Genomic DNA, 21,981 nt, shown 5'->3' on the forward strand with positions numbered 1-21,981 from the left:
CCCGAACTGATCATTCCATTCATCCATGGGTGTAGGTAACATATAATGTCATGATGTCATCTAGCATTATGCTTGTATATGGCCTCAAAAACTAATATTATATTCTCAATAACTATGTAATATAACAAAAGAGGTAAGCCGATATGAGGAAGACGACTTCCAAATAACACCGAACTCCTCTGGACCAAACATCGGCGAGATAGCAGGGGTCCACGGGGTATATAGTACGAAGAACAAGATGAGTATTGTCAAATGAGATGGCATAAAATGTCTCCAAAAGCAGGTGGAGAACGCCAGTGTTGGGGATACAGAAACAAGCACCTCAAATGGAAGTCAAGACAGCATTTTCCCCTGAAAACCCCAAATTCAATATTCCCCGCGTATGTTGTAGCGCTTGACGGTAGCGGGCATAGCAGGCGCCCATAACCTGGAGATCGACGTGGGAATAATTTTTGGAGTAGTCACAACCTCGAGGGTCCGGAAACAAATGGAGCCAGGAAAGAGGAGGAATAGGAGTTGCACAGAGTCGAACAGCCTCGAGGGAACTATCGTGTTGGTCTTATAGTACAGTAGCAAGTACTAGGTACTTGGAGACTCACGTTTCGAAGTAGTACCCAGTAGGTATACACTACTTGGGCGAGTAGAGTCAGAGACAATCCAAGATTTTACCGAATCGGCGTGCCCCGAGCTCCAAAGGCAGATTCATTATCAATTAACCTCAAGTCCTAATCTATGCAAATCCCAATCTATGCAAATCCCAATCTATGCAAATCCCAATCTATGCAAATCAGCCAACCGCGAATCCCACCGAACCGACTCCCAGTCCCACGAATCCCCTACCAACCCATAGCTATCCCACTCTCCATCCGGCTTGCGCGCATTGAGTGCCCAATACCCCCAGTCGGCATCAGCAGCCTCCAAAAATCGCATCAGATGACTCCAGTAGTTCTGGTCACTAACTGACAGTTCACCAGCGGCCCCAAGCTCCCCGACCCAGACAGGGGCAATATCCTCGAACAATAGGTAAGCCTAATTCTTATTCATCGCTGCCGCAAATCCCGAATACGAGCGGTTGAAAAATGGGTACAAATGACCCCAGCCAGACCATTTGTACACATGCGCCGAGTACACCACTTGAGCCGGTCGACTCAACTTTATCGGTCGCGACCGCACGCCTGACAGGTCGTTCGCTGATGAGATCCCTTCCACTATCATCAGCCAGTAGGGATTGATTGCGAATAATCGTTCCAAGACCTTCTCGGCCGCTGTCGCCCAGTCATCCCAGTTCAATGTACCCCAGATCCCGCGGGGCTCATTTCGCAGGTCCGCACCCAGGACAAGCGGGTTCTTTGCTAACGGGCTCATCACCGTCTCCCAGTTACGAATCCATTTGTCTTCACTTTGGAGAATACGGCAGAAGCACCCTCCTGCCAGCCAGTCATTATACCAAATGATGTCACAGGGGTTAATACCGCAGCACCATGTGGCCTGCGTAGTGTGGTTGTTCACAATGACAAGCAATCCAGCCGCTGTCAGGCTTTTCACTACGGAGTGGTAGACATCTAACGCTCGTGGTTTTCCATTTGTGGCTGTCAGGAATAGAGCTGGGTTGGCTGCAATCAATGATGAATTTACCACGGAACCCCGGTCGACAATCTCATCTGCATAAGGGAGGCGGACACTGTTGAATCCTAGGCGGCGGATCAACTGGGCAATCTCGTCTCGATGTCGCACATCCAGGCCATATGGAATGAAATTGATATTGCTGGCTCCGTACCAGTTTATGCTAGCTAGTTTGAGCGACTCACCATCGGCGTCCCGGATATGTCGGCCGTGGGTTTTGAACGGGGACGTGAAATTTGTCGTGGCCGGGGATACAGTTATGTCTGATTTGACTTCTGTCGCATGCCAACTATCTGTTGTCGTCTTGGAATAGGTGACTTGTAGAATAACAAGCCCAAGCCCTGCCAACACCCATCCCATGCGCGGCTTTGTGATTATACTTGGAAAGGATCTCATAATGGATTATTCCGTTCGAGAAAGCCATTGAGATGTAAGTAGGATTGGCAGACAAGATCGAACTAGCGCAGTTTCCGGCACGGGTTCCCGAGCGAAGATGATGTTCGTCTCAATGATGCGTGTGGTAGGCGCGGAAGTTAGTGATCACCCACGGAAAAAAATACAAGATATTACACACCATATCAAATACTCATATAGTCTTCCCTTTCCTCTCCTCATTCATAGTTATTTATACTAATACAAACAGTATCTCTCATCATTTCATACTAGATATCTCCCGGTAGTATTTTCAAATACATGAACGGTTGTTCCCGCTCTATATCATTATAGGCGATACGAATAGCTCCGTTCAATACAATTTGGCTAGATTTAATGATTACTTGGCTGGGATGCCCGGGGATGCTTAGATTATGCAGCACAGGATCCCAAGGCTCCATACCTTAGCACTCTATGGCATCATAAATTTCAAAAAAGAACAGTACAGCCTCGTTGCCATTAACATCCCCATCGCCGCGAAATCCTGTTCCGGGGTCCCAGATTGGCGACTTGGTTGGGTTCTCCCAGTCGAGAGTACAGTGCCAGTACGTTAGATGACCAATGTATCCGCATTCTTGTCCAAGGGTCATCTCATTGGCATGGATGAAGTAGCAACATCAGGGTAGGAAGGGGAAGGCATCAGAACTGCCATTATGTCGCCCACGACGAAAGTCATTGATAATCAACGCAATAAAATAAAATAAAACTAACGTAACGCTCAGTGAGTGCGACAAGGCAATTAGGCAATAATGTGAATGCATCTTAGATAGCAACTTGTTCAACCATCTTACAGCCTCAATGTAGCTAACCTGCTTGGAGCGAGACAACTATCACATCTAGAATGTCAGCCCAATATTACCGCTAAGCAAGGAGTATTTTGAATAACAATGAATCGGCGCAGACATAGGAGATCATTCGAGGCAGGACCACCCAGAGAGATGAAAGTGAACAAAACAACCGAATTTGAACTTTCGTCTCACCTTGACCCTATGGCTGATATTAATCCCTCAAGTCATGATCGGCATCGACTCAGTCGCTGCTATTGGGGCTGTAAAGTGGGGTCTTTTGTCCCCCACAGAGTTCCCATGAGAGATCGATCCATCCCAATGGCTTTGTCCATCTGATCAAGTCTGATAGCAAGCGCTGTCGATCTTGTTGCCCAGAACGCTTGGCCCGTGTTGCCTTCTGATCAGGGGCCAAGGTGTAGCCGACAATATTCAGATCCAGGTGTAAAGGGGGTCTTCCTTGTCGTCTACAGAATCCCACCTAGTGTGACCAAATGACCATTCAGTTTTCCACCAAATCCTTTGCCTCCTCAGCCTAAGCGTCATGATTGGTTTAGGCCTATCCAAGCCCATACCCCACGGGGGCTGTGCTGTGATTGCTGCTAAAGACAGAAATGGTGACTGCGCTGGTAGCGATGAATATTCGGATGTCCTGGCTTGTCATGCACATCATGAGGTCGTTGCTGATGTCTGCCTCGATTATCCCTCGGAGGGAGGCAATTGCAATGATGGTGTCGCTAGCTCGGGTCCGACATGTATCAATGGTAACCTCTGTACTAGAGATCTACACAACGAAACTGAAAGTGGGGAGGTATTTCTCGGGGACTATAGCCGAATGGGCTGCAACTTTGATGGTCAGAGGTTTCAGTCTACACGAGGCGATATATATGTACTAGGAAGTATTCTTGAGGTGTTTTGTGTTTTCTCTCTATTCCCTACAGCTCCACAAGATGTTTTCCTTCCTCTTAGATAGTGGCTTTGATGATCCCCATTCAAAATATACAAGAATAGAAACTACCGAGGACTTAAGTTGAATGATAGTGTGGCAAAGTACCAGAACAGAGATTAAAAGGTAAAATAAATGTAATTCTGTGGGTTTATGCAATATCTATTTAGTGAGCATGGCGAGTAGGAGAGGTACATATTAGAACGGAATGTCTGTACCACCTACATAATACCTAGGTAGGTCTACCCCAGAGACTGGACTGAGGCTGGAATGAGGTAAACAACGGCAGTATCACAACTTCAAAGTCCAATTTAGAATCCAATTTAGAATCCAACTAGATATCACATACTTCTTGTCACTTCTGGTCTGTCAAGTAAATACCGAGTACTCGGTATTCCGTGCTCCTTACTAGCATTTACTTAGATCTTTGTAGAATTCTAGAATCACCTAGCAAGAATGCTGGCCCTAGGAGATTAAAAGTTCCGTACGAGAGAATGCTATAGCTGAGATCTTTGCAAAATTCTAGAATAGCCTAACAAGAATGCTGGCCCTAGGAGATTAGAAGTTCCGATTGTTAAAAAGAATGCTGTACTGCGATCTTGTATCTTCCGCGGATTTGGGAATGGCCTAGATCTTAGATACTCGGGACATGCTTCAGTATCTAGAAAGGATCATCCCTTCAGGTAAAGAATGTCGAGCCGCCAATGCCGACTAATTCCCATTTGAATGATAAGCCCCTCGCGTTTGTCAGATCTCTTGAATCTCGTGCCGGTTTCAAGGGAAAAGAAAGCAAGTATAGAGTAAGAAGGAGTGAGACAGGTCGATAAATAATTGGACAAGGCGCAAGACCCTTTTACCAAGTATAGGGCGATCCTATCGATGGAGAATGCACGAGATCCCAATGGACCAATCGGAAGGGGTATATATCGATATTTCGGCAGCCCTAACAGAATAGGGGTAATTCAGCTAGGAACGGCCCACGACATGAGCCGGAATGAAAAGTGGACCGATCTAGAACCTTTAATCTTAAGGATTTAGGCAGTTAGGTAGCGACCTCGATAATTTCAAGATAGACAGTTTCAGATGATGTGTATCAGATGCCAAGATAAAAGTACTTTACTTTCACGTGCCAATGCATATATCGGCCAAGGCCGAGTGCACATTTATAGTGAATCCCGATTCCCTACCGAGTAAAAGCTTGTCTAGAATGGAGTTGGGAATCCACTATAGCTGTGTATGTTTTAATATTATCTTAGAGCCCCTAGCCTGTATTCTCTAAACCTAAGAGATATACTTCCAAGGCTAAGACTTTGCTTCGCCACACAAACTCGGGACGACAAGAAGATCGGCAGTCCACGTTTTCGGCATCTGACAATACCATACCCCCCCGTAATGTAATATTCCCGCATGCGTGATTTTCCTACAGCTCTAAGGCTCCAAGCTTTTTTTTTAAAACTTCTTTTCCATCCCAGTTTTATGATGATTTTCTACATATACTGTTTGCCATTCCTCTCTTCTTAACCTTCTTTTCGTTATGCTCTTGATCACCTCTACGAACAATTGGGGCTCAATGCCACGCGGCTAGCGGTGGTCTTTTTTCCTGCAGTCAAAACTCTCCGCTTGGTAGCGATCGACGGGACTACATGTATGTCGCGCGAAGACCGAGTCGAGATGGCAAAGCTAACAGTTCTAGGTTTGATAAATCCCCCTCCTTTCGAGATTTACCTATCTCGACATCTGCCCTTTGGCCAGTGCCAGTGGTCCCCGCTCGGCAACGGTCTGGCCGCAGTCCGTTCACCATGTTCTCAGCCTTTGGTCGCCGGGTAACATCCTTGAAGGAAAAGATCCCGCTTCTAAACAAACTTGAACTCAATTTCATACTCCTCCACTATGCCTACATCATATCCTGGGCTATTATCGGCTCCGTCATCGTTTACCCTGGTGGTAATATCGACTACATCGACGCCCTCTTCCAATCCGCCGGCGCAGCTACCCAGAGTGGCTTGAACACTGTCAATCTGAATGGACTCTGGCTATATCAACAAATCGTCCTATACCTGATCACATGTCTATGCACACCGATCTTCATTCACGGCGCCCTGGTGTTCATTCGGTTATACTGGTTCGAGAAGCGCTTCCAACATGTGGTCCGAGACGCTCGTGCCATGCGACGGACCCGATCCCGCATGGAAACCGTGACCGATGATGGAGACAGCGAAGATATTAATATCAACCGTGCGGAGGGTGGAGTCAGCGGTCGACCCATTACGGTGATACGAGACGATTCAGGGGATGCCCGGGACACTCGATTGACGGATACGGGTGGCAAGCACATCAACTCCGGCATCAACACACCAGAAGGCCGGGGGAGCAGTGTCGACTCTAGCTCCGATGGAACAGACACGAGCAACGAACCCCGCTTTGGCCTCGGTAGCTTGAAGGTGCCAACCCATTTGAACCCTGAACACCACATTGCCTTCTTAGAAAAGCAAAGGAGGGACAAAGGAGCACTGCGCATTCCAAGTCCCCGGGAATATGACCGCGGTGGTGCGCCTGAGGCTTTGGAAGAAGATACGAACCAGGAGGGTGAGCAGGCTCAGCACTCCAGTGACCATGACGAGCAAGACGAACACGTAAGCCCCGGTACACGTCCTAGTGCACACCCCGAGGAACTCGATCAACTTGGTCCACTTGAAGGACCACACATCACCATCAACGAGCCAGATATCCCACGAACCCGTCCCCGCGGGAATACGTTTCCTCGTCTGGACACTCGCCCCACTGTCCGGGAGACTAAAGACGGGAATGAGACGACCACGCTTGGCCCTACTAACACGAGGAACACCTTCAGGGGGATTTTCCGATCTCTGACGCAAGAGCGTGACATGTCCACCCAGCCGTATCTCAGTTGGAATGCGACAGTGGCTCGTAACTCCAATTTCGTCGATTTGACCGAGGAGCAGCGTGATGAGTTGGGCGGTATCGAATACCGTGCGCTCAAGACGTTAGCCGTTGTTCTTATCAGCTACTACCTCGGTTTTCACCTCATCGGCATGATCAGCATGATCGGCTGGATCATGACCAATGACAGATGGGGTGACGTTGTCCGGGATGATGGAGTTGGGCGGCCGTGGTGGGGAATCTTTACATCTGCGTCCGCCTTTAACGATTTGGGTTTCACCCTGACACCTGACTCGATGTACTCCTTCCAGAGGGCCGTTTTCCCTTTGCTGATGCTATCGTTCTTGATCATCATTGGCAATACCGCCTTCCCATGCATGCTTCGTCTGATCATTTGGGTTATGTCGAAGTTGACTCGTCAGGGTAGCGCGTTATGGGAAGAATTGAAGTTCCTTCTGGATCATCCTCGTCGATGCTTCACTCTGTTATTCCCTCGCAATGCCACTTGGTGGCTGTTTGCGATTCTCATCGCGTTAAACGGCATTGATCTGATCTTCTTCGTCATCCTGGATGTGGGTTTTGATATCTCTCCTTTTCACTCGATTCTCACTAACCATGATTTTGTAGCTCGACGACTCTGCCGTCACTGTACTACCACCCGGGATTCGAGTTTTGGACGGCTTCTTCCAGGCCGCTGCGACGCGAACAGCCGGTTTTGGAATCATCAGCCTTTCAGATCTTCACCCCGCCGTCCAGGTTTCCTATTTGATCATGATGTACATCTCCGTCTTTCCCATCGCTATCTCCGTGCGTAGAACCAACGTCTACGAAGAAAAGAGTTTGGGTATCTACGATGCCGCAGAGGATGACGACGACGAAGAAACCAATGCCCCCACCTATATCGGAGCTCACTTGCGACGCCAGCTGAGTTTCGATTTGTGGTACGTCTTTTTAGGTCTGTTCATCATTGCCATTGCAGAAGGATCAAGATTGCAGGATCGAAAAGACTACGCCTTCCAGCTGTTCACTGTTTTGTTCGAGGTTGTCTCTGCATACGGTACTGTGGGTCTGTCGTTTGGATACACAAATACCGATACCTCCTTCTCAGCGCAGTTCAATGTTGTCTCCAAGTTGGTGATCATTGCCATGCAACTCCGCGGTCGCCACCGTGGCCTACCTTATGCGCTTGATCGTGCCGTCCTTCTCCCCTCCGATGCCCTCAACCGACACGAGGCCCAAGAGGGAGAGCGCCGCATGCGCCGCCGCACATCCAACCTCAGTGGAGGTGGATCTTTTGCCCAGTCGCAATCACGCACTTTATCTCAGGCGAGGAACGATGCTGGTATATCTTCGGGTATGGAAACCCATGACTGGGAGACTCATCCTGCTTCAAATGGAGACTCGTTAGTGCATCGTTCTTCGACTGTCCGATCCAATCGCTAGAAACTGGGCGGAACCTTTCGATGTTTTGTTTATACCTACAACGACTTGGCGTCCATATACATAAATGCCCTGGCGGTTCAATTAATTTCATTGTACACATAATTATGGAAATATTGCACTTTTGCCGTTTTCATAGAATCGTAAAGCGGGCTGTGCTGCATTCCTTACTTACAGGGACAAAGCTTACGTTTTGGCCAATCTAATCGCTTTAGACGAGCACGCTTAAGAAATTGTAAACCCGTTCAAACAAGGGGAAAGTAGAGATACATGTATACCGCCTATACCGCCTATACCTCCTATACCTCGCGTACTTGAACCTTGCACGATGAAATAGACTAGACTATTTATAGCCAATCCATCCGCAAACGGAAAGAGCTGCGCTTGTCCGTTTTAGGATATGGAGAGTAGATGTTATATTCATGACGACAAGCTCGGTAGCTTTTTTGAACATAACAAAGGTACATTCTACGTAGAATTATCATCAACTCTTCAAATTCAAACTATATCCATCACTATCATGGACAACCAACCAGATCTAGATCGTTACCGGGCTTCGAACATCCCGCTCGAAACCAAATCCCCAATCACAACATCCACCCGACCAGAAGACAGCCCATCCCAGACGCCCTGGTACAACCCACGAAGCTGGTCCCTGTGCCTGAAACTCATCGTCGCCGCAACAGCCATAGTAATCATAATAGCTGCAATCCTGATCCCGGTCGAGATAATCCAAAACCAATACCCAAACTACACACCCCTCAACTACATTCTCGCAGACACATACTCCGGCCGAACCTTCTTCGACCAATTCACCTATTTCACAGACGAAGACCCAACAAAGGGTTTCGTCGTCTACGTCAATCAATCAACAGCAAGCCATCTCAACCTCACTTATGCAACTGAAACATCGGCAATCCTACGTGTCGATGCATCATCCCCCAACGCCCATTCTGGTCGGAACTCAGTTCGTATCGAGTCGAGAAACACATACGATTCAGGTCTTTTTATCTTCGATATCATTCATACCCCCTTTGGATGTGCTACATGGCCTGCTTTATGGTTGACGGACGGATATAACTGGCCGATGAATGGGGAGATTGATGTGCTTGAAACTACCAATCTTGGAAGTCATGGGAACGAAGTCACGATCCATACTACCAAGGGGTGTAAGATGGATGTCAAGCGGAAACAGACTGGTCAGGCGACCTTTAAGAATTGTGATAATGCCACGAATGGAAATTCGGGGTGTGGTGTTATCGGCGATGAGTATACTTATGGTGAGGCGATGAATGATCGTGGTGGAGGTGTTTATGCGCTTGAACTACGGGATGCTGGAATTCGAGCTTGGTTCTTCCCGACTACAACTGTTCCTGTTGATATCACCGACGGGAATCCGGATCCGAGTAGTTGGGGGGTTGCGTTGGCGGATTTCCCAAGTACGCATTGTGATATTGCGGCGCATTTCAAGAATCTGAGTATCATTGTTAATATTGATCTCTGTGGTGAACTTGCTGCGCAGAAACAGTTTTATGATACTTTGTATCATTGTCCGGCGAGTTGTTCGGACTTTGTTGCGAGCAGTCCTGGCAGTTTTCTTGATGCTTATTGGGAGTTTAAGAGTTTCAAGGTGTATCGTGCTTCTTGAGTGTGGGGAGATGATTGAAGGATAGGGAGTTCTTTTTGTTCTTGTTTTGCTATTTGCTAGATGATATGATTGGTCTGTAATAAGAGGAATGTTTCTCGTTGCAGCGTGATTGTTCGACAGGCATTTGCTGAAGGAGTTTGATATTCGGATTTATATGAGACAAATCAATGTAGGTGGCGTAGCGTCATGGCGGACAAATTCAGACCTATATTTCTTTTCATGTTGTCTTCATTGCCTTCTTGACTAGCGACTCGGTATTCCATAAACAAATAGGGATAAAGTCAGCGATAATTGAGTCCTGAAGCTGGATCCACGATGAGGTAGACATATTTGAATCCCAGATCCTTCCTCCCTCCCAAATCCTCCCAAATCCTCTAGGAGCCATCCACAGAACCTTTCATTAGCCAAAACTCAACAATCTCTCGAATAAGACTCACCATTGCAAGTCACGCTTTCGAATCATCACTCTCATCACTGTACCGCTCCTCTCCATTCGCCTCATATTCCCCATTATCAATATCCCCCCACCACCCTTCTCCGGTGACTTCGGTCGTCTCCTCGATGCGATGCAGCAATTTTCCAGAGAGATGTATAGCACCTCCTTGCCACCAGAAATTAACGTAAACGGGACCAATCAATGCCTTGAATTCTTGGCAATGTGGTTTATCCTCGGTGAGATCGAAGTACTCCACGTGAGCATTGTTGATGACGAGACCTAGATCGGTGCTGATAGTGCCAGAAAAGTAATGTTTTTCTTCATCTCTGGTTTGGATCAAGGTGCGTATTGTTCCTTCGTTGCAGGTGAGACTTCCTGGGGATTTATGCCCTTCGCGTGGTAGGCTGGTGGATTGATTCATTGTGGAAAATTGGGCGGTAATGAGTAAAGTCGGACTTGTTTCTGTATTGATCAATGTAATGGTGTTTTTAGGACAACGAGCGGGTCAATTGGATAGTTTTCGGCGTTATCACAAGTGAGATGGTGTGATAACACACCTCAAAGACTTCAGTTGAAACCGAGGGAGGTATCAGAAGAGCCATGAATCGTAGTAAGATATGGCTTTAGAAATAATGCAAAATGAAATATGAGAGAGAGATATTCAGGTTCACTTCGGTGCTAAATACTAAACATGGAGTGGGTATCTCTAACAAAGATGAACCGTCAACGCACAATCGGCTAGCAATAATTCATCTCCAGATCAAAAGACTCAGAATGCATCAAAACAAGATTGAACTCAACCTCGCAGTGTCGGAGTGTGGGGAGCAAGTGGCCCGAATAAAGGAAATACTAGGTATACCAAACCAAAATCCCGCGTAAATAACAATCGTGATCGTCGTAACAAAAACATGAAAAAGGGACAGAAAGGAAAGAACTATAACTGGCGCAGCAGACTACCATCTGCAAAGGGGTTCTCCGGGGACATATCCAACAACGGCCGTGTGGCATTGCGGTCGCCCGTTGCGACGCCGTGTCCGGTGCGCGGATTTCGATGGCTAGTCGTGCTGGCTGAATGTGCCAGCAGGCTGTGTGGCGTGAACTGGCCGGTGGGAAGTGCCGGGCTTCCTTCCGCCGAAACTGGCGGTGCATGTGTGTTTGGGTGATGGCGCACGCTGCGGGTGGTGTTTCGTCGCTGAGGTGTGGTTTCTGCGGGTGCGGCCGGTCGTCTCCACGAAGTTGAGGGCGGGATGGCGATTCCTCCCGGCGTCTGATCTGGGCCGGTGGCGCCATCGATCAGGTGCATGCCTGGTTGGACTTTGACGCCGTGGCCCTTGCCCTTGCGGCTATGCTGCGGTGGCTCGGCATAGACTGGGGTGAGATCAATCAGAGGCTTCTGGTTGAGAGGTGGGGTTCGATTGGACGGGGATGAATCGGGAGCACGAGTCATTGTGTTGGTCCGGCTGTTGGGACTTGAGTCGTACCCCGGGGGGTGTGTGGATCCTCCGCTCATAAAACCAGTGCCTGTAAAGGCTTCCTGCTTAGCTCTCTTCTCGCGATCATCCCGTTCTCGCATGGCAGTTTGTCGCTGAGTGTAACTTCGACCTAGGAGTCCGGATGGTGCAAACGTAGACGTTTCTCCTTCTTCGGGCGAGATACCCGAGATTAATGCATGCTTGTCGGTGAAAGGCCCATCCATATCGGTATCGAGCGTCAGGGGCTGATATGGAGATGGAGGGGGCACGTGTCCACGAAGGGTCTTTTTCCGGGTAAAGATGTCTTTGGAGCTGCTCGGTCTCTGCTGATCAGAGCTTTCACCCTTGGTAAATTCGGTCGAAGTCTCCCGTTTGAGGGGTGAGACTTCGTTGTGCACATTTCTCGGCTGATTAGTCGATCTCTTCGTCCCAGCGCGCTTCTGTGATTCGGTCTCTGGTTTCTGACCGGCTCCTTTCTTATTGACAAGATACCAACTTCTCCACTTCTGCACTGCTCGGAACCATATATCTGCAATAGACTTGTCGCTGGTCGAGAAAAAGTGCAAGAAGTTCTCGGTGGACAAAAACATGGATGACTTCTGCTGGCTCTTGATTGCAAAGCACAACTTCTTAGGTGGCTTGATATCCTTGTTTAGTGCTCGGGCGCTGGGAAAGTAAATGTCATAGTCGGAAATATGGCAGATATTGGTCTGCTCTTGGGCATTCTCCTTTTTTGAGACCGTCACTTGTCCGTCAGAACGCAAGGTGACATATCGCTTATCCCACTTGCGACGACGCTGGGAATGGTAAATGTGGACAGTCACTGGGGACGGTTGCCCGCTAGGGGCATTCCCAGCATCGAGCTGGGCTAGAGCTTCCACGCTCGAGGGGGGAATGACAATGAACTGGTTATCCGCATCGTGTGACCAGGAATTCATTACTTCCCGCACATGCTCGTAGCGGCGGAGCGGACGCTCAAGGCCAATTTGAGAGTAAGACTCCATGAGAATGAACTTCTCCGCGTCAATGTCCCGAGATAAATACTTGGTGGCATCTAGCAATATATCCCGGACTTGAGTTGACGGGGTGACAGTGAGATCGGCGGTGGCATCTCCATATTTGACAAGGGCATGTCGCTCTCCAGCGTTAACAGCGCTGACAGGAGCATCGAGTCCTGGAACTACTCCGGTTCCGCCCACCCCAATGTAATTCGGAAGGGGCTCGTTTTTCTTGACGTGGTCCTTGGATCTAGAAAGCTTGACCTTCTGAAAGAAAGACTTGCGATGGCCATCATTTTCTGAGTGAGCACTGCGCGGTGGATGCGCCGGGGGTTGCACCGGGGCCGGTTGTGATCGGGGTAATTGCGCGACTTGTTTTGGCAAGACGGAGGCCTGAGGCTGCCGAATATTTTGCGCTGAGTTGTCCCCTCCAGTCAACTGTTCCATCGCTCCTTGTCGGTGCAGCTCACGTGTGCGTGCTTCCTCATTTTGTGTTGCCAAAGGGCGAGTGGCGGCGCGTTCACTTCCTCGTTCACTCCGCTGGTCTGGCTGAGTTCGCGCGTAGCCGGGGATCGCGGGAGTAGGAGGGGCGCCATTTCCATTTGACGTCGGCCGGTTGCGACGGTATCGAGATCTGCTTCTCGCGATCGAGGGGTTTTGCTCGCCAACGCTAGTGACTGGCGCCGGTGGGGGCATTTTGACGTCGCCGGTTGTCGCACCTCGTGCACGATATCGAGAGAACTTTCGAGTCACGGACTGCGTCATGTCTTCACTCATGCTGGAGTCTTCTTTTCCGGGGGCGTTTCGCAATCTCCAAAGGTCTCAGGTCTTATTTCCAGAATGAGGTTAGCGTCTTCAAAACAGCAATTTCCCGTTCCAGGGTCAGTGCTGCGACGCTGCGACTCGGCGACTCTGCGATATGCGACTCTGCGACTTTCAACAGTGTTTTGCAAAGAAAACACAATGTGGGGAAAAAAAAGGCACAGCAGACTAAATAGAATCCCAGACCTCATCAAACCGGCCTGTTGTCAATCGACCATTTGCACCTCGTTGGGGGCAAAAAGTGACCCGCACCGATCGTCAAATGGGCCGGGCTAGGCTGAGGGTGCATTGGATTTCACTTTCTTCGATCGATCATATATGGATTGAACTCACCGAAGTACTTGGCATACAGATTGAGAGAACATCGAAAAGTAAACACGATGGGTGCTCCAAGTTTCGGTTTCGTAGGGGCTAAACATTTCCGGATCTGGCACGCCGGATGCGGTTTCACGCACGACGCCAGGGTTATATACGAAGTACAGTCGACCTAAGTATATAAGAAAAAAAAACAATAATGATCGACAGGTACTATTGACACCGTTGCCACTATTAGATTGTTCAATTCAAAATGTGACACTATTATTGGATGATATCTCCGGGTCCACAAGACGATCACATACTAAACTCCAAGTGTCCTTGCTATTCTTCATAAATGGTCCAGGACATAACGAAGGTCAAAGCCTCATGCAATTCACATGATGCTCCTTACTCCGTACCGAGTATACAAGTTTCATGATGTGATAGTTCCAAAGTGGTTACTGGACTCACGCTGATATCCTTGATGGGCTCAAATCTCCTTCCTGATTTTCAATTGGACCCTGAGTCCTTCTATATTTCAATCATTCTTACAGCACAATGCAGATCGAGCCTATTTCTTATAAGCACCCAATTCCCGACGCCTGTGAGTTGTTAGCATAGACCTACGAGCAAGGAGCCGTACACCCCTGAAGAGAACTTACCACCACGCGATGAAATCCACTGTCCGCACATCAATCCCAAGCTCAGTCAGTGCCTTGGTAGAGAGATGTGTATCATAAGGCCGTACAACACCCCCATTAGGATCATTGCCCTGCTTGTTGGGGATCATCCCGGGAATAGCGACACCCATCACATGAGCCAACTTCTGGCAAATCTCATACTTGGTCATACGGTCCTCAGAGGAGAATTGCAGGATACGGGGGAAGTCCTTGCGCTTCTCCTTCTCGCGCAGGTACTTGATGACAATGTCCCGACAAACACGCGCAACGTCCTCAGTATTGGTTGGGTACCGTATGGCCCAGTCGTCCATTTTCACGCCGGCATTCTCATCCGTGGCCTTCTTGACTGCGTCGACAAGTGTGTTGATCGCACTCTCCGAGTTCTCCTTGGCGTTACCGTACAGCACCGGCACACGCAGCACAATGCCCATACCTGAGGTTTCGGTTGCTTCTAGTACAGCCTGCTCACCATCACGCTTCAGTTGCCCGTATAGGTTCGGCGGCTTGGTCTCGGCATCGATCTCGTATGGTGCGTCGCCTGCGGTGCCGGGGAAGACGTAGTCGGTCGAGATGTAGATGAGGAAGGCGCCGCGGGATTGGCATTCTTTGGCCAATGTTCGAGTGGCTTCAACATTAACCCTGCGGGCTTGATCTGGGTTCTTGTCGCAGAGATCGGGGGACTTGTTTGCGGCACCTGTGAGCTGTCAGTCTCTGGTGGGGGTGATCGAGTAGGCTGATTAGCTTACAATGGATGACAATCTGAGGCCTATAGTTCAAAGCTGATTAACATCTCCAGTTGAGACCTAAATGGAAATACTTACTTGACTTCATCAAAGAGCATGCGAATGTCTTCCTCCTTCTCCAGATCGGCCTTCAAGATGGTAGGCGGGGAAGGGCGGGAAAATCCCTGGCCAACAACCAACACCCCTGAGTGTTGGAAAGTATTGAAAACAGCACGGCCCAGGAAGCCACTGGCTCCAGTAACAAGAACTGTAGATGTCATTTTGAATGCAGTGTGGTTAAGTGAAGAAGCTGGGGGCCTTTTTTTTTTTCCTGTCGACGCGGGGAGCCACTGTGACGTAACTGACTTCTGATGTGGATAACTATATTAACCTACCAAGTTAAAACACATATGTATTTCAATTCCATTCATTGCTGTGATATGAATTATGAATTAAAGCTTGGAGCTGGCTCAGGTTTACAAAGAACAATCCCAAAGTCAAATTAGAGCAGCTTTGGAATGGGAATTTTTAAGTTAATTATCCCCCTGAAATTACCCCCCAAGTCAAATGCCCATAGGTCCAAATCCACCATGATGAAAGCAGAACTGATCTTGTAGGTCGACACTCGTTGGATTAACCTCAAACAATATGGCTGTCAACAATGCAGCAGAAGTTAGGCCTTTATTCACCAGATGCTTCAAAAAGAGAAGGGGTGCGATCTGTCTGATCCGGCACTATTCCCCTCAAAACTTCCCACTCATGCTCCAGCATCGACAAATTAACAACATCATGCCAAGCGCGACAGTGATATACAGCCTCGCGTTCGCGACCTTCATCCACAAATCCAAGCTTCCTATAAAGCTTCAATGCATCGTGGTTGAACGAAAATGCGCCGATGGTGACTCGATGTAGTCCAACATGTTGAAATGCCCAGTCTAGTGCCCAGTTGATAGTTTCCCCACCGTATCCTTTCCCGCGAAATCCGTCCGCAAGTGAGATTGCTATCATCGCATTGCGATGATGAGCGTAGCCCGGTCCAGTCAAACTGACCACGCTCACGCAGCCAATTGGCACTGGCTGGGAAGTTTGTTCTGCTTCGGGGGAGTCTTGGGGAAGACATATCACCACTCCTAGGATGGACTCCTGCAATGACTTGATGAATTCCTCTGTGGCCTTTTTGGGATATGGGCGCGGGAGACGTCTACCGCCCAGTGCTTTGATTACATCGTCGTTGACAATGTGATTGTGGAAAAATGCAATGTCCTCTTCGGAGCTTTCTGGGGCTCGGTAGATGAGGCGGCTAGACTTGGAAAGTTCTCCAAGGGCTTGGGTTGACGCCATATTGGGAAATCAGAAATTGGTGGAATATAAAGGCTATTCACTGTGGGGGGGGGGGTCGATAGCTTTATGCGAAAGAGCAACATCTGAGTCCCCCATAACCAATTAACTCCCAACATTGACACCATGTTGCATTAGAGCCAAAGTGAGGTAAGCGCTATATAGTATCTCGGGGGTCCGTGGTCCTATAGTGTAGAGTAGAGGAATCACTGATGACACCCCGCCTCTCACTTCGGTCTCACATAAGTGTTCCACTTTTTTTCATCGGGCAGCTTTTCCATATATGACCTTGTTGACTTGTTACTGAGAACCGCCTCCACGTCCAAATCACGCCGCGAAACCAAGATGCGCATTTTAACCAAAATAGGCACGCATCAAACGGTCTCAAATTTGCTGCAGCATTTGTCTTTGGAGTGGACTCTTCCCCTGTGGAGTAATTTCCTTCAAGGAGGGGGGGGGGGATTATATACATGGCATAGACACCAGTCGTGCAGAACCAGGGAGTACTAATAGGCGGGGCCTAGCGCGTTAATTAGAGACGAGGTAATTAAATAACAGGCTGAGCGCTTCGCAAGCGTCACAAAAATTTCGTGCCTTATACGGAATTCTGATGCACGAAATACTCATGTCTGACGGCGATCCCCGGTCCGGAAGTCGGCGCCGTATCCTTCACCAATCCGTCCTCAGAGTCATTAAACGAGATGTCATCTATGCCGCGGTCAACCTGACCCTGTGAGGTGGACACGGCGGTGTGCTGTGTGTTGGCGCCAGTATGTATGCCAGAGTGCGAGAGCTCGTAGCCGCGGCGGCCGCTTGAGGTTCCCATGCGAGAGTGTGAGCCGAATACTAGGGTACGGAGAACGGGGAGACAAGATGCGATGATGGCGATGGCGGTTTCGATCATGGAGACGGTGCAGGTGATCATTTGTTCGTTGCGGTAGGCGTAGATTGCCCGGATGACTGGGTACATTGGTTTAGTGGAGATTATACGAGAGGGAGGGGGGACATACTGCTAGTTATGACTACGAGAATACCCAAGAGGAAAACAGAAATGACACCCCACTTTTGTTTCTTTGGCATCTTGAGTCTCGCAACTTGTGTAATGGGGAGGCAGATGACTAGTTTGGGTTAGGAGTGATCTGAGATTGAATTGGGTTCGACACCTTACTGAAGACATCGGTGAAGATGTTGACTGTAAGAATCAGTTGATAGTCCAGATTAAGTCAGAGCAGAGAGGGCCATACAGAGAATTGTGAGCCAGTAATTGACTGTGGACGGTCCTTGGGGACATGCCACTGCGAAATTGTTAGTCCCTTTCTCTGTGGTTGATATAGAAGTATCCTCACACTGGGGATGTAAGATCGCCTGCCACAGTCGCTGGACCGGATAACACTTGAACAAAATATCGAAAAACAGCACTAGCCAGGTCGCAGCCAGGAGACCAAGTGTGATGTTATACACAATCTGATACCGGGTGCGATCCGCCAGGCGCTTGTAGAAGATCACCATGCTGGCCTTGATCAGCCATAGCGAAGTAACGTATAAAGTGGATCCTGGGATGATCATCTGTCAAGGCCATTAACGATGTGAGTGCAGATCCCTCCAACCCCAGGCTGTTTCACCTTCATCATATTGATCTTTCCATCCACAGTTGACTTGGCCATTTCAGACATGCCTGTGCATTGTCAGTGGAGTCCTAGGGGCTTGTTCCCCAGTTCTTGGTCTAAAACACGTACCCTGGTTAAACATATAATGTTGGATCGCCAGATCTCCGATTAGACACAAAGCAGCCACAAAAACGAACAGGTCGTCGAGGTACAGCCGTTTCAGGAGCCGCACTCGGACCACCAAGCGACAGACCAGAAAGATGCATGCTGCCACTGTGCATACATACCAGGCAACCTACACAGAGAACCCTGTTAGCTATCTAGTAGGACGAACAGTGGGACAATTGAAGAAAGGGCGAAGAAAGGGCACTATACCACTTGTCCCTGATCCTGGCGTGCCATGTTGGGTTGCCTATACTTTAACGGCAGAGAGAGGAAGTGGCAAGATAGGATACGGGAACATCAAGAAATGTGCCAGCCGTCTACCCAGACAATAATGAATTGGCTTCTACAGTCATTCCCGAAATCGACGTAACACGCTGAGACACTTTTTGCTAGGCCGACTGCCAAGGCCCTAGCATCGATCTTTTACGATCTTTTAAGTCGATTGAGTGTTTCTGCGATTCACCTATAGTATCTTCTTGGGGCTAATGTGGGGCTGAAAACAGGATAAACGTCAATGATTACTGTAGACCAGATTTTCCCCAATTTCGTGCCCCACTTGTGGTACTGAAAGATTCCAAACCGAATGCCATTTTGTTGTGCAGGTGGAGTAGCTAATTTGCATAGTCGGGAATGCTAGAAATTATATACCCCCAAGTAATATGGCTTCGAAGCTCACCAGTGTCTTGATATCAGGCTTGGAAGAGCCCTGCGAAAACTTCGACGAAATGAGACAAAATTGCGAGCCATGGATTTATCGTGCCACTTTGGAAGAAGCGCCCGAGTGGTTCCAAGGTTCCCATATCACGCTTCAAACCTTATCTAGAGCAATATCACGCTAGGCCAAAATGCAGAGTTTTACCGGAGTTGTTCCGGAGGTCGAACCTTGAGCAAAAGTGACCAATCACAGTGCTAAGGTCTCGCAGACTAGTGTTATTATACTTTTTCGGCAGAATATTTGCCGATATAATCTCAATGAGAAGGACGACTCTATAGGTCCTAATAGGCGACTAGTAAACAAAGGCCTAGATATGTCTCACTCTGCTAATTTCACGAATCAAGGATTTAATATAGTATACGCTACCTAAAATGTAAATTTATTAAGTTCTTAAAGTAACGTAATAGATAAGCTGTTCTCGAACCGTACCTGCATTAGGTTCTGTGATAGGAAATGAAATATTCTAGATTTAACTTTGTCTAAGCATAGAACTTTTCTCAAGCACTAGTGTTCCACACCACAGGATAGTTGGGATAGTTGGGCTTGTAGAGTTTCTGGCAACGACCGTTATAAACGCCAGTCGTGCTCGTCACAATCTCCTCCTCGTGTCCAGGCACACCCACGCGCCCCAGGGGACCATCAACAGGCTTGGCCTGCTCCCAGCCAGGCCCAGCGCTCGGGTTCTTGACCCACTCGACAAACCAAGAGTTCATGGAGTCCGCCAGCTGCTGCTCCGCCTCAGTCACGCCGTCCAGCAGGGAGAAGCATTCATTGCCGCCGTGGAAAAAGGGCACCTCGCTGCCGTGCGAGGGTCCGAGATTGGGGATCGGCAGCACGTTCGAGTAATCGCCGAACCAACGGTAGATCCAGGTGGGTTGCTCGCCTGCGCGCAAGTCCAGCAGGTAGTCGGTCGCGCAGAGGAAGCGCGCGTCGCCGTAAGAGGCACCGCTCATCTGGGAGACGGAGGAGTAGTCGGCCTCGTTATAGCCGGCTAGGAGCTCGGCTGCGGGCACAAAGGCAAGGTCGGCGTCAAAAGTGCGAACCCAGGACGAAAAGTTGGTGTTCTCGCTGCCGTAGACATAGCCGAAGATCTCGCCCTCCTGATCGGAGTTGCCGACGATCAACGGCAGTGATTTAGGGTAGTATCCCTGGACGAAGCGGTCGGCGTAGTTGGAGAAACGGGTGATCTCGTCCACTGCTGGCGAGAACCAGGTGTTCAAGGTGGAGTTGAAGTCGCTCGTCTGGAAGGCGTACGTATCTGCTCCGCGCAGGCACTCGAGAGTGTAGTCCTCAGCGGTACAACCCAAAGTCACGCCAGCATCCAGCATTGTCTGGACCACCTGCTTCATCGCAACCCCTGCGCCCGCGTAGCCAGGACCCGATTGGGCGTTGGCAGACATCTCGATCGCACCGGCCAGAAAGGTCTCTGGGTGGTTCCAGAGATAGTGATCAACGTGCACTCCACCAGATGAATGGCCACCCAGCACGATGCGCGACTTATCACCTCCGAAAGCTGGTGACGAGGTTAGCCAAAAGGTCATTGGTTTCAAGAGAAATGGGAACTAACCCTCAATATTGTTGTAAATCCACTCCATGGCCAACTCCACGTCCATGATTCCAAAATTCTGGGACTGTCCCTGCAGTTCAGGTGCATTTGGCGAGGCATAGATGCTCTCACGGTAATTAAAGTTGACGTAGATAACATCCTTGCGGGCAAAGTTAGACCCTTGCCATTGGGCATTGCTGCTGCCCCCGGTGACCATGGCACCACCATAAATATAGACAAACACAGGATGCTTGGTACCCTGTTGCGGGGCCCAAATGTTCAGGCTGAGGCAGTCCTCGCTCTGGTCGGTGATGGCCGTGCCCGACATTACCTGGGCACAGGATGGCCCATAGGCAGTCGCCTTGAAGCCACCGTTGGGGAATGAGCTGATGGGTTTAGGTGCCTTCCAGCGGTTCTCGCCAGCAGTGGTCTCGGCAAATGGAATGCCTAGAAAGACGTTGATATCATTCTGGGAACAGCCTTTGATCACCCCTTGCTCGACAGTGGCTCTGGGAGAAGCAGGCGAGGCTGGAGGGCATCCATAGGGCTGCGCAGTCACCAAAGCCACAGCGGTAGCCGTCAGGCTCAAGGTGCGAAGGAAGAAACCCATCGCAAGGAGAAATAACAACTGATGGTTGTTGATAATGGGGGAATGCCCATTTAAGCGGGCAGTCACGTTTGCGGAACCATGCCGATATTGCGCTAAACTCGCAAGATGTCTTGCATTCGTCCAATCATGCCAATTTCGGTCTGCAACCACATGGCACCCATGTGGAATTTATCAAGCTAGCTTCCGAGTAAAAAGTAAAAAATGTTACATCCAATCATCTGTAATACACATGTCCACCACGTGGCGCACTGAACCCGTTCACTATTGTTTTCTGTCATAAAATTAGGCAAAAGTATTGCTCCGTTATTTGATTTGGTTTATCTAGGCCCTAGACATTCTTGAGAAAGCCAAATACAGAAACACAGAGTTTTCGATCCCATTGATTGGACCTATACATTTCTCACCAAGTCCTACAATGATAAGCCCGTTTGCATGAAATCAAGACCACAATAACCTATACGCAGCTTCTATAACGGGCTAGTGGCTTCTAATGAACCTACAATCGTGAAGCTATTCCTGCCACGAGTCCTATTGAGAGCATCCCAAACGTCTCGATCGCTTTACACCTAAATTCCATCATTTCATCCTTTAATTGTTGCGGGTATAATTTTCTTAGCCCAGTCGGGACATAGCCCAATCGTTCCAAAAGCCGCCTATCTAATTCGCTAATCCTAATCCTCGAGGCTTGTCTCTATACCTACATAGCTATTTAAACCCATCCAGATGACGGTCGTTGGCTAAGTGCATTGATCCTATGCATTAGCCCTAATCATTTTTTAAGCAGTCTATGTGCCAACT

At 48.9% G+C, this 21,981-nt stretch overlaps 9 protein-coding genes across 9 annotated transcripts; 2 read left to right on the forward strand and 7 right to left on the reverse strand.

Moving 5' to 3' along the window:
* Nucleotides 1–1,029: 1,029 nt before the first annotated feature.
* On the reverse strand, nucleotides 1,030–1,983 carry N7447_003121 (cellulase family protein; the record flags this gene model as incomplete). The annotated part of the gene is made up of 1 exon (XM_057227396.1): nucleotides 1,030–1,983. The coding sequence occupies one exon, from the start codon at nucleotides 1,981–1,983 to the stop codon at nucleotides 1,030–1,032; it is 954 nt and encodes a 317-aa protein (XP_057091412.1).
* A 3,602-nt stretch (nucleotides 1,984–5,585) lies between these two features.
* Nucleotides 5,586–8,130, forward strand: N7447_003122 (potassium ion transporter; the record flags this gene model as incomplete). Its single annotated transcript, XM_057227397.1, has 2 exons — nucleotides 5,586–7,259; nucleotides 7,315–8,130. The coding sequence occupies 2 exons, from the start codon at nucleotides 5,586–5,588 to the stop codon at nucleotides 8,128–8,130; spliced, it is 2,490 nt and encodes an 829-aa protein (XP_057091413.1).
* Nucleotides 8,131–8,647: 517 nt separating this feature from the next.
* On the forward strand, nucleotides 8,648–9,775 carry N7447_003123 (glycoside hydrolase family 16 protein; the record flags this gene model as incomplete). The annotated part of the gene is made up of 1 exon (XM_057227398.1): nucleotides 8,648–9,775. The coding sequence occupies one exon, from the start codon at nucleotides 8,648–8,650 to the stop codon at nucleotides 9,773–9,775; it is 1,128 nt and encodes a 375-aa protein (XP_057091414.1).
* A 446-nt stretch (nucleotides 9,776–10,221) lies between these two features.
* N7447_003124 (uncharacterized protein) lies at nucleotides 10,222–10,632 on the reverse strand (the record flags this gene model as incomplete). The annotated part of the gene is made up of 1 exon (XM_057227399.1): nucleotides 10,222–10,632. One exon carries the CDS (start codon nucleotides 10,630–10,632, stop codon nucleotides 10,222–10,224), a length of 411 nt encoding a protein of 136 aa, XP_057091415.1.
* Nucleotides 10,633–11,145: 513 nt separating this feature from the next.
* N7447_003125 (uncharacterized protein) lies at nucleotides 11,146–13,458 on the reverse strand (the record flags this gene model as incomplete). The annotated part of the gene is made up of 1 exon (XM_057227400.1): nucleotides 11,146–13,458. The coding sequence occupies one exon, from the start codon at nucleotides 13,456–13,458 to the stop codon at nucleotides 11,146–11,148; it is 2,313 nt and encodes a 770-aa protein (XP_057091416.1).
* Nucleotides 13,459–14,371: 913 nt separating this feature from the next.
* On the reverse strand, nucleotides 14,372–15,483 carry N7447_003126 (dTDP-4-dehydrorhamnose reductase family protein; the record flags this gene model as incomplete). The annotated part of the gene is made up of 4 exons (XM_057227401.1): nucleotides 14,372–14,402; nucleotides 14,463–15,174; nucleotides 15,227–15,246; nucleotides 15,302–15,483. 4 exons carry the CDS (start codon nucleotides 15,481–15,483, stop codon nucleotides 14,372–14,374), a joined length of 945 nt encoding a protein of 314 aa, XP_057091417.1.
* A 400-nt stretch (nucleotides 15,484–15,883) lies between these two features.
* Nucleotides 15,884–16,543, reverse strand: N7447_003127 (GNAT family N-acetyltransferase; the record flags this gene model as incomplete). The annotated part of the gene is made up of 1 exon (XM_057227402.1): nucleotides 15,884–16,543. One exon carries the CDS (start codon nucleotides 16,541–16,543, stop codon nucleotides 15,884–15,886), a length of 660 nt encoding a protein of 219 aa, XP_057091418.1.
* A 592-nt stretch (nucleotides 16,544–17,135) lies between these two features.
* N7447_003128 (uncharacterized protein) lies at nucleotides 17,136–18,289 on the reverse strand (the record flags this gene model as incomplete). The annotated part of the gene is made up of 7 exons (XM_057227403.1): nucleotides 17,136–17,500; nucleotides 17,551–17,658; nucleotides 17,709–17,732; nucleotides 17,785–17,835; nucleotides 17,887–18,106; nucleotides 18,148–18,215; nucleotides 18,277–18,289. The coding sequence occupies 7 exons, from the start codon at nucleotides 18,287–18,289 to the stop codon at nucleotides 17,136–17,138; spliced, it is 849 nt and encodes a 282-aa protein (XP_057091419.1).
* Nucleotides 18,290–19,524: 1,235 nt separating this feature from the next.
* N7447_003129 (uncharacterized protein) lies at nucleotides 19,525–21,183 on the reverse strand (the record flags this gene model as incomplete). The annotated part of the gene is made up of 2 exons (XM_057227404.1): nucleotides 19,525–20,540; nucleotides 20,595–21,183. 2 exons carry the CDS (start codon nucleotides 21,181–21,183, stop codon nucleotides 19,525–19,527), a joined length of 1,605 nt encoding a protein of 534 aa, XP_057091420.1.
* Nucleotides 21,184–21,981: the final 798 nt, after the last annotated feature.

Source organism: Penicillium robsamsonii (assembly GCF_028829455.1).
Source record: "Penicillium robsamsonii strain IBT 29466 chromosome Unknown utg000001l_segment0_segment0, whole genome shotgun sequence".
Classification (NCBI taxonomy): Eukaryota; Fungi; Ascomycota; class Eurotiomycetes; order Eurotiales; family Aspergillaceae; genus Penicillium; species Penicillium robsamsonii.